The 13,051-nt window shown below is 42.4% G+C and overlaps 1 protein-coding gene across 2 annotated transcripts in view; it reads left to right on the top strand.

The window, feature by feature from the left end:
- Window positions 1–4,870: 4,870 nt before the first annotated feature.
- The window catches only part of schip1 (schwannomin interacting protein 1), a 51,972-nt gene continuing 43,791 nt past the window's right edge, over window positions 4,871–13,051 (top strand). The window contains exons 1-2 of one of the 2 annotated variants that reach the window (XM_082179181.1): window positions 4,871–5,106; window positions 10,098–10,727. In XM_082179181.1, the coding sequence (XP_082035307.1) occupies window positions 5,101–5,106; window positions 10,098–10,727 (636 nt within the window). In that variant the 5' untranslated portion in view covers window positions 4,871–5,100. Of the gene's footprint in view, window positions 5,107–10,097; window positions 10,728–12,163; window positions 12,315–13,051 lie in introns of those variants that run through there. The other variant, XM_082179184.1, reaches the window with a different exon arrangement.

Genomic DNA, 13,051 nt, shown 5'->3' on the forward strand with positions numbered 1-13,051 from the left:
GAAGCTTCAGTGTAAACGCCCACTGCTGTGATTGGCTGTGAGACTTCAGTGTAAACGCCCACTGCTGTGATTGGCTGTGAGACTTCAGTGTAAACGCCCACTGCTGCGATTGACTGTGAAGCTTCAGTGTAAACGCCCACTGCTGTGATTGGCTGTGAAGCTTCAGTGTAAACGCCCACTGCTGTGATTGGCTGTGAAGCTTCAGTGTAAACGCCCACTGCTGTGATTGGCTGTGAGACTTCAGTGTAAACGCCCACTGCTGTGATTGGCTGTGAAGCTTCAGTGTAAACGCCCACTGCTGTGATTGGCTGTGAGGCTTCAGTGTAAACGCCTACTGCTGTGATTGGCTGCTGTGAGACTTCAGTGTAAACGCCCACTGCTGTGATTGGCTGTGAGGCTTCAGTGTAAACGCCTACTGCTGTGATTGGCTGCTGTAAGACTTCAGTGTAAACGCCCACTGTTGTGATTGGCTGCTGTGATACTTCAGTGTAAATGCCCACTGCTGTGATTGGCTGCTGTGATTCTTCAGTGTAAACGCCCACTGCTGTGATTGGCTGCTGTAAGACTTCAGTGTAAATGCCCACTGTTGTGATTGGCTGCTGTGATACTTCAGTGTAAATGCCCACTGCTGTGATTGGCTGCTGTGATTCTTCAGTGTAAACGCCCACTGCTGTGATTGGCTGACATGTTTGCATATGAAATAGCTAGCATTACATGTGGAACTCTCTCTCGAAATCTTTTACTAGGTTTTTACTATTACAGCTGTTGAGATGAACGATACGTGAAAAGTGTTGATTATAGTTATATTAAGATCTATTCCCATCACATGGAAGGTTGCAGTGATGAGCATTGAGCAGATGATCGCGTGAATGAAGTGATCTCATCATTGCAATGCAATTTCTGCACTCTCATGAATGCTTTCACCAATGCAAACACGATGTAAATACAGTAAGAGCTTCGTTGTGCAGCGTAACAGCGTCATTGATAATGGGAGTTTTGGCAAGTGTCCAGATAAACTCGCGCTGTGTGATTGACAGCTTGGGCGATTGGAAAGGGATTGTTCTTTGATCGCTTTCTGTATATATTTTATTCACAGTTTAAATACGATTATTTTCATCCTACTAAGAGAAGCGACGTGAAGTTGATCGTTTAGTCACTGGCTTGATTTACTGATGCATAAACAGTATTGAATGATTTTGAGAGAAAGATTATCTGTCTGAACTTGAACAATTACACATCAGAAATCACTGATCACAGATCAGGCTTTAGAATAAACATGGTTCATTACATGTTTGTGGCGTTGCTGGCAGATCCATATCGTAAAAGTCTGTTTGCAAAGCATGCGTCGAAATTGCGACTGATTTAACAAATAATCCACAGTGAAATGTACCGAATAGAAACAAATACGGCTCAACTGAGACACTTTCCTAGCATCAGGATCGTTTGCAAGGTAATGGTATTATTGATCCTGTGTTGATCTTTTCTCCTTCTCATGTCACTAGGGGCCCTATCTTGCACCCAGCGCAATTGACTTTGTACACCGACGCATGTATCATTCCTATTTTGCACCCGCGCAAAGCGCGCTTTTCCCTCCACAGAAGCACGTCGCTAAACTAGGGAATGAACTTGCGCTCCCTGGGCGGTTCAGCGCAAAAAAGGAGGCGTGTTCCGGCGCAAACAATCCCTTTTGCTATTTTGCTGTTACATAAAACAATTGCGCCACTGACCAGAAAAAACCTAGTCTAAAGTCAGTGGCGCGTTGCGCGTGGTTCATTATGCTATTTTAAGGGCACATGCTTGGCCATAATCAATGTAGCGTGTGCACAACGCGCATACACTTTGATTCTCTCATCTAAGCAGCAGTTTTCATTTTTGCAAATCATACATTATTACGATAGATAGATAGATAGATAGATAGATAGATAGATAGATAGATAGATAGATAGATAGACAATTCATTATAAAAGCATACATCTAGCTTACACATTTACCCAAATTATTATACACCTGTTTAACCGAAGTTAATTTGTGTGGGTTTCTCCATCCCCAATGTCACTTCTCTGTGTTGTACGGCCCTGACGAGAACGTCGGTCTCCTCGGCTGTGAACCGCTGCCGGTGCGCGCCTGGCAAATCCGCCGTTATAATAGGAATCTGCTTTAGAACAAGCGCGCCTGCTCTTAAAGGGGTCATATAATGCCATTTTTGTACAAGCTAATATGATTCTTTAGGGTCTAAATTAAAAGTTTGTAATATACTTTAATTAAAAATTCTCATTAGTATTGTAAGAAAACACTAATTTTAGCTGGTCAAAAACAGCTCTGTTTTCAGCACGCCGTTTCAGTGCATGTGTCTTTAAATGATAATGAGCTTTGCTCACCCCGCCCCTCTGTTCTGTGCGTACACCGTTTGTAACACAATAACCACGCGTTGTTCATTATAAACGTGGGATTATGAATTATATTGAGAACGTCGTACATAGAAAACATGCTGTAATGTACCCTGAGTGTAAACCTTAGATGCATTCATCGTGAAGCCTGCAGCAAGGTTTGCAAATTTCGCAAAGATTAATATAAATACTAATATAAAGGTTAATAAAACATTACACTCACATCTTCTGGAGGTTCAGCAGTAACACGTTGGTACCGATCCGTTTTTTCTCGTTTGTAAAGCTGTCTGGTGTGAAATGATTAGCATAAACATGAAAGCACAGACGGGAATCCCCGTGAGGGAATCCCCGCGTCAATCCTTTGGGCATATCGCTTCAAAAACAAAACTCAGCCACTGCTTCTTCAACGCCTCGGATTTAGGAACATCCAAATGACTGCTGTGTTCCTTATTACATCTAAGAACAGAACACCACAATCGTGTAGACGCCATTCTACTCCAGCATATCAACAATGGCGGACTACTATGACGACGGCTGTCACAGCTTGCTCAGGGCGGGTCTTGTGTTGAAGCACGGCTGTCAATCACAATCGCGGGAGGGGCGTACGATCTTATGACGTCACATTATCGAACGGCTTGATTTCAGAGATGGTCAAACATATAAGGAGATTAAAACAAAACCACTGGATGGATTTTAATCATGATAGGATGGTTGTGTACAGGCACTGCCAACAGACATTTCAGTGCAATCAACTTGTAAAAGTGCATGTACCATTATATGACCCCTTTAAAGGGAATGTGAGATGACGCCCTTATTGGTTTATTTCACGTTACGCCCAAAGCACACCTATGAATAATGAAGCTACTTCAGACCAACCCATTTTAGATTTGCGCCGGGCGCAAGAGTCATTTATCCCGCCGGGCAGTGCCGTCGCAGGTGGGGTGCGAGGCCCTGTGCGAACTTGAAATGCGAGGCCCTGCTCTTTGATGTGTATGCTCAATTGCACAGGAATTACAGTCACACGGACGTAGCTGTTCTAATTCTTTTGCACGCATAATCTTGCTGTAAAATGTTTCCATCAAGTAGAATAATACATAATCATGGACATAGTCTCAGCTATGACTTTTTGCTATTTATTTCAGAGGGGAAAAAAATCAACTGTCCAACTACGAATCCGCCCATTTAATCAATGTGTATCTTAATGGTCCAGGGGTGTAACGTTTGCCTAGCGTGTCAGAGGTTGTAGGTTCGATTCCGATCTCGAATGGTTTTATTTTTCTCGTATAACGTTAGTTTTTTTTTTTCTCATCAAAACCGAATATGTTAATCAGGTTGTATATCAAGCAGGGACACATTTGTGTGCATTATGTTAGAGTATCCACAACGGATTGAAGCGCGCGTCCAAGTGAAGACAGTGCGGCGTGTGCGCAAGCCGCACGAGAAAACACTGCGAGCACTTTGATCACTTGATTTAAATCAGCGTTAGATCTTCTCTTATTTTTTCAAAAAAAACGAACGAAATGAATGCTCTGCCAGTTAATTGGATATGTTTTGTTTATTTGTAGAATTGTTACATTCGTGCCGCGAGATGTTTAAAAAAGTAAAAAATACAAAAAAAATAAATAAAAAAATACAAAAAAACAGCAGGATTGCGAGGCCCCCTATTGGCGCGAGGCCCTGTGCGGTCGCACAGTTCGCACAGTCTATGCGACGGCTCTGCCGCCGGGAAAATAGCAACAGCGCCCAAGACCCGCCCACAAAGTTACTTGCGCTTTGCGCTTGACACTTGCGTTTTAGATCGTTAAAATAGGGCCCAATATCTCATATTCACTAACGCTCCAGTGGGCGGGGCCAAAGACGCGGTGATAGACATAGGCGTTGATATTCTTATGCAGAGGCGGTCTTTCACTGCTCTGTGATGTCATAAGTCACTTCTCAAATCCTGTCGCTTTCTAGCCTTGGTTTCAATAAAAGCTTCATTTTTTTTTGAAAAACAAGTTTGAGTTTTAAAACTTACATTTTTATAGTATAACTCACTCTTAACTGTCAAAAGATCAAGGAAAATTTGAATTCTCAGTGCATGACCCCTTTAATAACACATATAGTGTATGACTTCCTTTGGAGGGGATCATTTTGGGGTATTAGGCTAATGCCACATTTTGGTCAGTATAGGCACAGCATGTGTAGCTACTACAGGCGAGTACAGTATGTTAGAACATTACAGCAAAATGTGTAAGAGTTTTGGACAGTGAGAACAACATTTGCGCAATTTATTAGTGTGCAGTGTTTTGGAGTGATATACAGCATAGGTCCCTGCACTGATTTTGGGCATCACATTGCATTGTTGGGTAACAGGCGAGAGTAAGCGAGCATAGAGCGAGTATAGAGCGTTTATAGAGCGTTTTGTGGCATGCAGAGCTAGCGCGCGCCTTCACTCACTCACGCGCGCACGCACACTCGCGCACGCACTCGGAGCGCGTCACAGATGCTGTCTATCTAGGCAGCTCAGTAGGAGTTGAGACAGCTCCTCAGAGGGAGTGTTATCTGTGGTGTCTGGCCGCTGGAGGAGAGGAGAGCCGCCGGGGTGTTGTGTGTGTTCAGCGGAGATCCGCCATGACTTACACCGCGGACGGTCTCCGCTCTCGCGCGTCTGGAGCTGTAACCTCGAGCCTGAGAAACATGTCCTGAGACTGGAGAGCAGCCGGCAGAGAACATGACAGTAAGTTCTGTGTGTTAAAGCGACTGCTCTAAAGGGATTCACCTCAGCTCTTTGGTGATTTCACTGAAATATGAAGAAGAATGGTAGAGTTTGAGCTGAGTGGGGTCTACATTGCGCTCGCTCCTGTGAGATGTGTCTAATGCTGGTGTTGTGCTTGGATGTTTAATGGGAGGGTGTGAGGACTGTTTTAGAAACATGACATCATTTCAGACTCACTGAGATCGTTTAAACATTTCCTTTGAAATATGAGCAGACGGAGCGCTACTTTAATGCCGATGAGATTTAATGGGCGGTTTGAAGAGCACTGTGTTATTAATATTGATATTACTGTCATTAAATTAAACACACGAACATCTCGCGCTTCGGGTGTGCATGATATATGATCGTAATGAATTACATCATTGCATTGACATCATTAGAGAACTGAATGACTACAGTAAAATGGTATAAATTATACATTTTGTACTGTGTGTGTGTGTGTGTGTGTGTGTGTGTGTGTGTGTGATACCACAGCTGTTTCAAAGACATTTATGTTTGTGTTCGATCACTTTAAAAAATCACATAATGTAAATAAGAGAATAAAACACAATGAACGGAGAGCGCGCGCTGCATGACGGGCGACGGCATTAGAGAGATTATACATAGAGGCCGGTGTCTCGTGAGATTAAAGCTCTGATCTCGACAAATCACGCGAGGACTCATTATGTCTTCAGTTTCGATGTAAGAGCGTTTATTTTATAAGCAGACTTCATAAAAAGCCTTTAGTTAATCATAAAGCTTCATAATGGCCAGGTTTTGATAGATGAATGATGTGTATGATGTATATGTATACGTGTATGATTTATATACATATACATCATACACATTTATGTGTGTGTGTGTGTGTGTATATATATATATATATATATATATATATATATATATATATATATATATATGATAAATGTCATAATATTGTTCAACATTAAACATTTTAACGCATTGATTGAATGTTTGATTCATTCAGAGGCTTGATGTGTTCATACATTTAATATAGGCCTATTTTATGTATTATATATATATATATATATATATATATATATATATATATATAATAAATACACTCTATTTATTAATGTAGTAAACTGGTCGATCTAGTTAAATGGGAGTTCTCAGAAACTATAAGCTTTTTGATTGTTGACAAGTTTGGTAACACTTTATTTTACAGTGTCCTTGTTACATATGTTACATGTACTTACCATATTAATAACAGTAAATTATGCATAATTACATGCAACTAACCCTCAACCAAATCCTAACCCTACCCTAACCCTATAGTAAGTACATGTTGTTATTAATATTACTCAGTATTTATTTGTATAATTACACTGTAACAAGGACACCTTAAAATAAAGTGTAACCCTTATTTTCTTAAACATTTAGTTATCTTAAATAATACAAACACATAAAAATGGTTTATGGTGTTTAGATGAAATCAGCCCATAGTATCTACACAGCCATTCACTTCTCCGTCCATTCCTGCACATTCACAGATGTATGGCATGAGATGAGCCGGTGTTATGGCTGCGCAGGGATCAGTGTTCAGCCATGGTGTGTGTGTGTATGTATGTTGTTGATTAGAGCACACACTGTATCTCAGGCTAACTTTCCATTCATAACTTCCGTGCTGAAATGCACTAGTTGTGAGTATATTGTATTTTTCATTTGTTATGTTGTAATATATATGTGTGATAATAATGCTCCACATAGCTGTGCATCTGTAGTCCTTCAGCTTCATCATTCCCGTTCTGAAGGAGTTTATTCTTGAGCGTTTGGCACTGAAAGTCAAAGCCCACACATCCGGTACAGGTGAAGGAACACACACAGAAAGGCTGGTCAGGAAGTGTGTGTCACTGAACCAGGAGTCCAGCTCAGGAAGGAAGTCCCATGTGGCGTCAGATGTTTTTGTCTGTCCGCCAAACACAGTCCTTACACAACTTAAAGACTGTTTCCCTTTGACAATTCCGAGTGAAACCGGTTTATTTGATTTATTGGCATGACTGTTTATGTACTATAAAATAAAATAACAGTAACAGCGCCCCCTAGCTCCAGAAATGATTAAGATTTGGCATGTGTCCTCAGATACCCTGAAATGGTGCGACCTGGAGATCTGACCCAGTCGAGAGCTGAACTAACACCTTACTGAGAACACAACCTGCTCACAAACAAAGACAGGGCATATGATGTTTGTAAATAATATTATATTATATTACCATTTAATAACATATTTTAACAGTAAATTAACTCTGCATGTTATGCCTTTATGAGCTGATGCAGTGGTCTCAGGTTATTTAAATATATATCAAGTAAATTTTGTAGAATTCGATTCACACATTTGAGATATAAACAGTAATAATAGAGTGGTTTTAGCTGATGTGACGCACTGTACATGTGTGTGTTATCTTAATTTAAATATGGCAGACACTTTTAATCCAAAGTAAATCAAGAGACAAATTTGATCAGTTTTTGCTTTCCCTGGGAATCAAACCCATGACCTTGACCTTTCTATAAAGGCAGTGATAGTTTTGTGCTATCAGCCTTGCCAGACTCAGTTTAGGTTATCACAGCCCTCGCGTTCCTGATTTATTTTTCAGCCAAGATCTGTCCGTTTCTGCAATGGCAACAGATGGAACGACCCCAGATCAGATCAGACTCCTGCACCAATACCTTGTCAGTGGAAAAGCACCAAGACTGTCCTTGTGTTTATATCCCTGTGTTCACATAATAGAAGTCGTGCCTAATACAATCTCATATCTACCAAACCATCTGATAAATCAAAATGCGTTTGCTAACTTTTGGTCAGGGGTGTCTGATACGAGTAAAAATTATACTTGACTGAAAATTAAAAAAGGCTGAATCAGGCCCTAGATTCAGAACCGTGTCCCGAATGCCGCTCTACTCCACACTTTTGTGTCGCAGATTGCTGGGTTTGTCTGCTGTGGAGCCAGCCTCAGTACAAATCCTGCAAAAGTGCCCATTCAGGACACATAGCGGCCAAAAAGCTGACAAATAGGACACCCTGCGGTCTGGTAGATTCACAGGCCTTACTTACACAGTGGCCATAGCAAAACCACCGCTTAATTTGGGACAGGGCTAATGATTCTAGCCCTTATGATCACTACGACGTGAGCAAAAAGCCAAATTTAGGCAAGTGTTTCCCAACCCTGTTTCTGGAGGCACACCAACACTCTTCCCAATCAAACACACCAAATCAACTCATCAGCTCATTAGGCTCCAAGACCAGAAATAGAGGGGTCAGATAAGGGAGACATCTGAAATGTGCACTGTTGGTGTGCCTCCAGGAACCGGGTCGGGAAACACTGGATTATAGCACCACCGTGAGGCAAATTGTTATACAATTTGGTACACTGCCTCTTGTAGACACTTTGCATCTACATACCAAATTTCATGTTTGCAAATTATTATGATGGTTCTTTCTTGGCATTGATGGTTTCTTCAAAAATGTTCTTCACACTAAGAAATTAAAACAATTTCTTCACACTAAGAAATTAAAAAATGTTTTTCACCCAAAGAAAAAAAATAAATAATTCTTCACACTAAGAAACTAAAAAAAATTCTTCACACTAAGAAATTAAAAAAAATTCTTCACACAAAGAAATAAAAAAAAATGTTCTTTACACTAAGAAAAACAAAACGATTCTTTTAAGAATTGTTCATTGAAAAGTTCTTTGTGGAATCAAAATGGTTCTTCTATGGCAGGGGTTTCCAAACCTGTCCTGTAGGACCCCCAGCGGATGGATGGATGGATGGATGGATGGATGGATGGATGGATGGATGGATGGTTCACCATCCATAGATGAGATGCGGGAATTCATTCAGCTCGACCGTCACAGTGGATTATGGGTTTTAGCCGTTGAGTGTACATTGGTCTTTATTGCGGTGCATTGTGGGATTGAATGAGCGCACTCGATAACGTCCACTATGGTTTCAGACACTATTACAAATGGCCACTGTCAAATATAGCCCTATTTAAGGGTATAGGGGGTGATTTCAGACACAGCCTCTGTATGTCTCCCTTATCCGACACACACACTTCAGGGCTGCGTTCGATAACTTGACTTGCTGACTTTTTGCCTCGGTGCCTTATCAGGCAATGACTTTGTAGGCAGCATTTGCACACGAAGGCACCTCACGAAACAGTGTTACAGTTTAATGATCTACGGCAAAGTAGAGCGAGCTTTGGCAAGAACTAAGCAAAATTTTAATCACTAATAGTAATTTCTCGCTAGAAACGACATCAGAAGTGGAAAACTTGTACAAAAACGCACATTTACACACAAACTGACCACCAACCATGACTTTCAGACGCCATCTTTATTTTTTATCTCATCTGTCACAGAATGGAAAGCACAGGATTGTGGGATATCAAAGGCAGCGAAGGATACATCTTTGACATATCTAGGAGACAGGAAGTGAAGCTAACATTGCATTCGGACGTGCCTTGATACTGTTCACTTGATGCTCAAGTGGACTAACATAGTGAATAGTGAATGAGGGTTTAGGGCACGATTTCGGATTCAGCCGTAGACAATTTGCAGTGCTGTGGGTCCTCCAGGACAGGTTTGAAAAACCCCTCTTCTATGGCATTGCTGTGAAAACCCCATTTTTTATTTTACAGAGTTTACAAATAAAAATGTACATTTGCTTTCAGAGGTGCTTCCTAGTGGAGTCTGGGTTGAATGTGGGACCATCTTACCAAAATTGATGATATCTGTGATGCACAGTCTCAACGACCAAAGATTTTAACAAAAAGAAGAAAAAAATGAAAAGCTCAAAAGATTGAAGTAGACTGAGATTATTCTGATGTGTAGACACACATGTGAACATGGTGATCAAAGCAGTAACTGGTTTGGAATTTGGCTGTAATATATGCATGCAGATGAAAAATGACACAAAGTAAATGCCTGTAATGTGTTGTGTCTGTGTCTCAGGATTACCGGGAGGATGGCATGGACCTGGGCAGCGATTCTTCCAGTCGCTCCAGCTCGGAGTCCAATTCCAACAAGGTGACGCCATGTTCCGAGTACAAGTCCTCTCCCAGTCTGGAGCTGGCCGGACTGGAGGACTATGAGGAGGACGAGGACTACCAGCAGTACAAGAAGAGAGTGCTGGTGGACTGGGAGAGGGAGTACGGTGGGAACTATGCAGACAACCAGCATCAGGACTTCAGCCAGACCGGAGTGATCCACGGCTCTGTTAACAGCCGCAGCCTGGCAGAGGAGCTCCAGAGCGCCAAAGCACCCGCTGCCCCTCTCGCAGGGCACGCCGCCACCCCCGTGCCCGAGGAACTCAAGCAGAACGGCAATGCCGTAGTGCCCTGCGACCACCCCCTGGCGCCCTGCGAGGGCAAGACTTTAGGCAGAGCCAGCCACGGGAGCGCCGGCACAGGAGCTGGAGAGGTTGGAGGTGGGATCGGGCTGGGACGAAACAGAGAAGAATGTGTGGAGGAAAGCCAACTTCCAGCCATGGACTGGGCGGCTCTGGAGAGACACTTGGCGGGCCTGCAGTTCAGAGAGCAACAGAACCACAACCACGGCCTGATCCGGACCAACTCCACCCATGTGAGTCTACATGTGTCATTGATTTGAAGTTCATGATTTTTGGGGTTGAGGATTGATCATTTCTAGTTCACATTCACTGAAATGTGAAGTGTTTCAATACTTTCTAGTACAGGGGTGCCCAGTTCAGCTCCTACCCTGATCAAACCCAACTGAAGCACTAATCACGATCTTCAGGAGCACTTGATGATGACAGACAGGTGTGTTTGATCAGGACTGGATCTGAACTCTGCAGGTAGGTAGTTCCTGCTCCAGGAACAGGATCACGCAACGCTGTTTGAGTATGTCACTGGCTATGTCACAAGCTTCAAATCTGAATTGATATACAGAGTTTCCCACTGGTTGTGCATAATAACCATTCTCCTACATTGGTTCTTTATTTGTTTTAAACAGCAGAGTTAATATATGTCTCTGGTCATAATGTGGAGAGAATGATCATATGAACCGTTGTGCCGCTGCTTATATTGATCACGCTGTAAAAATGCCCAAAACCGTCGTCTGTGGATGAGAATCTGAAACAAGGACTGGTGGGACGTTGTCCTGCTCCACTTCACACACACTGAAGAGTGAAAGGAGAATTTTAGGATGACGGGACACTCATTTATAAGACACTTTATTCAACAGGAAGAACATCTCATTACGCTATTTCTACGTCATTGCACATGCGCAGTCCTTTCAGTTTCGGTTCTCAGTCTGATCAAGTGTTTACATGTTCTCTCGATCGGATTAGAAAAGGAATAAACCACCCCTTTCATTCTGATCAAGCTCAATCGGATGGATTAAGGTGTTTACATGAAGGCTTTTCAGTCCGATTGAGCCGACAATCTGGTTACTAACGGATTATTTGGTTGCATGTAAACATAGCGAGTGAGACCTCGTGGAGTTTGCTTTGACGTGAGGCGCTGACACTTCAGATACACATTTAAAGTCATACAGAAAGTTTTGTGTCATTGGTAGGGGTCAGGTTAGTGTGTGTGTGTGTGTGTGTGTGTGTGTGTGTGTGTGTGTTATGGGTAGGTTTAGGGGTTGGGTTAGTGTGTGTGTGTGTGTGTGTGTGTGTGTGTGTGTGTGTGTGTGTGTGTGTGTGTGTGTGTGTGTGTGTGTGTGTGTGTGTGTGTGTGTGTGTGTGTGTGTGTGATGAGTAGGTTTAGGGGGTTGGGTTAGTGTGCGTGTGTGATGAGTAGGTTTAGGGGTTGGGTTAGTGTGTGTGTGTGTGTGTGTGTGTGTGTGTGTGTGTGTGTGTGTGTGTGTGTGTGTGTGTGTGTGTGTGTGTGTGTGTGTGTGTGTGTGATGGGTAGGGTTAGTGTGTAAAGAGACAGAATATACAGTTTGTACTGTATAAAAAACCATTACGTCTATGGAGAGTCCTCACAAAGATAGCGGACCAGACATGTATGTGTGTGTGTGTGTGTGTGTGTGTGTGTCCACACATGCCCTCACACTCACATGAGTGCAGGATCCAGCTCGTCCTCCTGCCGCTGTAGACGTGTGTGTGTGTGTGTGTGTGTGTGTGTGGTGTCAGTGAGATTGCTGGTGTGTGATGAAGAGTCGGCTCTGGACTGAATGAGAGCAGCACTGGATTTCACACAGGTAACGGCAGCATCTCAATCTCAGTCTGATCCTTCTCTACTTTACACACACTCATATAGTGTGTGTGTGTGTGTGTGTGTGTGTCTGTGTGTGTGTGTGTGTGTGTGTGTGTGTGTGTGTGTGTGTGTGTGTGTGTGTCGAACTAACTCTGTGTTTTTGAGAAGAATGGATGGAGTGTGTGTTTAAGAGTTACTGGCTGTATTAGTTAGTGGTGTGTACAGTGTATTGATTCTCAGTGTAGTGTCGTATATGTGAAGATCTCTGTGTATGTTGAGTGTTAGAAGTGTGTGTGCTTGAGGAACAGCAGCTGAAACACATCAGATCTGAGCTTCGTCAAACGTGTCTGTTCTCGTCCCACAATATCTGATCATAATCACTGAGACACACAGATTCAGCACTGGATACATGTTCACCAGTTCTTCTCTCACTACATGTCCAGTTACAAGACACACTCACACATCTGTCCTATTGTAGCGACGGTAAATGCATATCATTAAAACCACCAGGCCAGATTCACCATAGGCAGAAAGACACAGGTTGTGACATTATTTTCCTCACATTTGAACACATTTTCCACGAAATTGCATTAGAATTTGCATTATTCTCAGTGATGATTCCCGGTCAGTTTTCATTACTGCAATACAGGGATTTGTAACACTTCACAATAAGGTCCCATTAGTTAAAGCAATAACTAACATTAACTAACAATGAGCAGTATATTTGTTACAATCTTTGTT

Source organism: Leuciscus leuciscus (genome assembly GCF_965113295.1).
Source record: "Leuciscus leuciscus genome assembly, chromosome: 9".
In the NCBI taxonomy this organism is placed as follows: domain Eukaryota; kingdom Metazoa; phylum Chordata; class Actinopteri; order Cypriniformes; family Leuciscidae; genus Leuciscus; species Leuciscus leuciscus.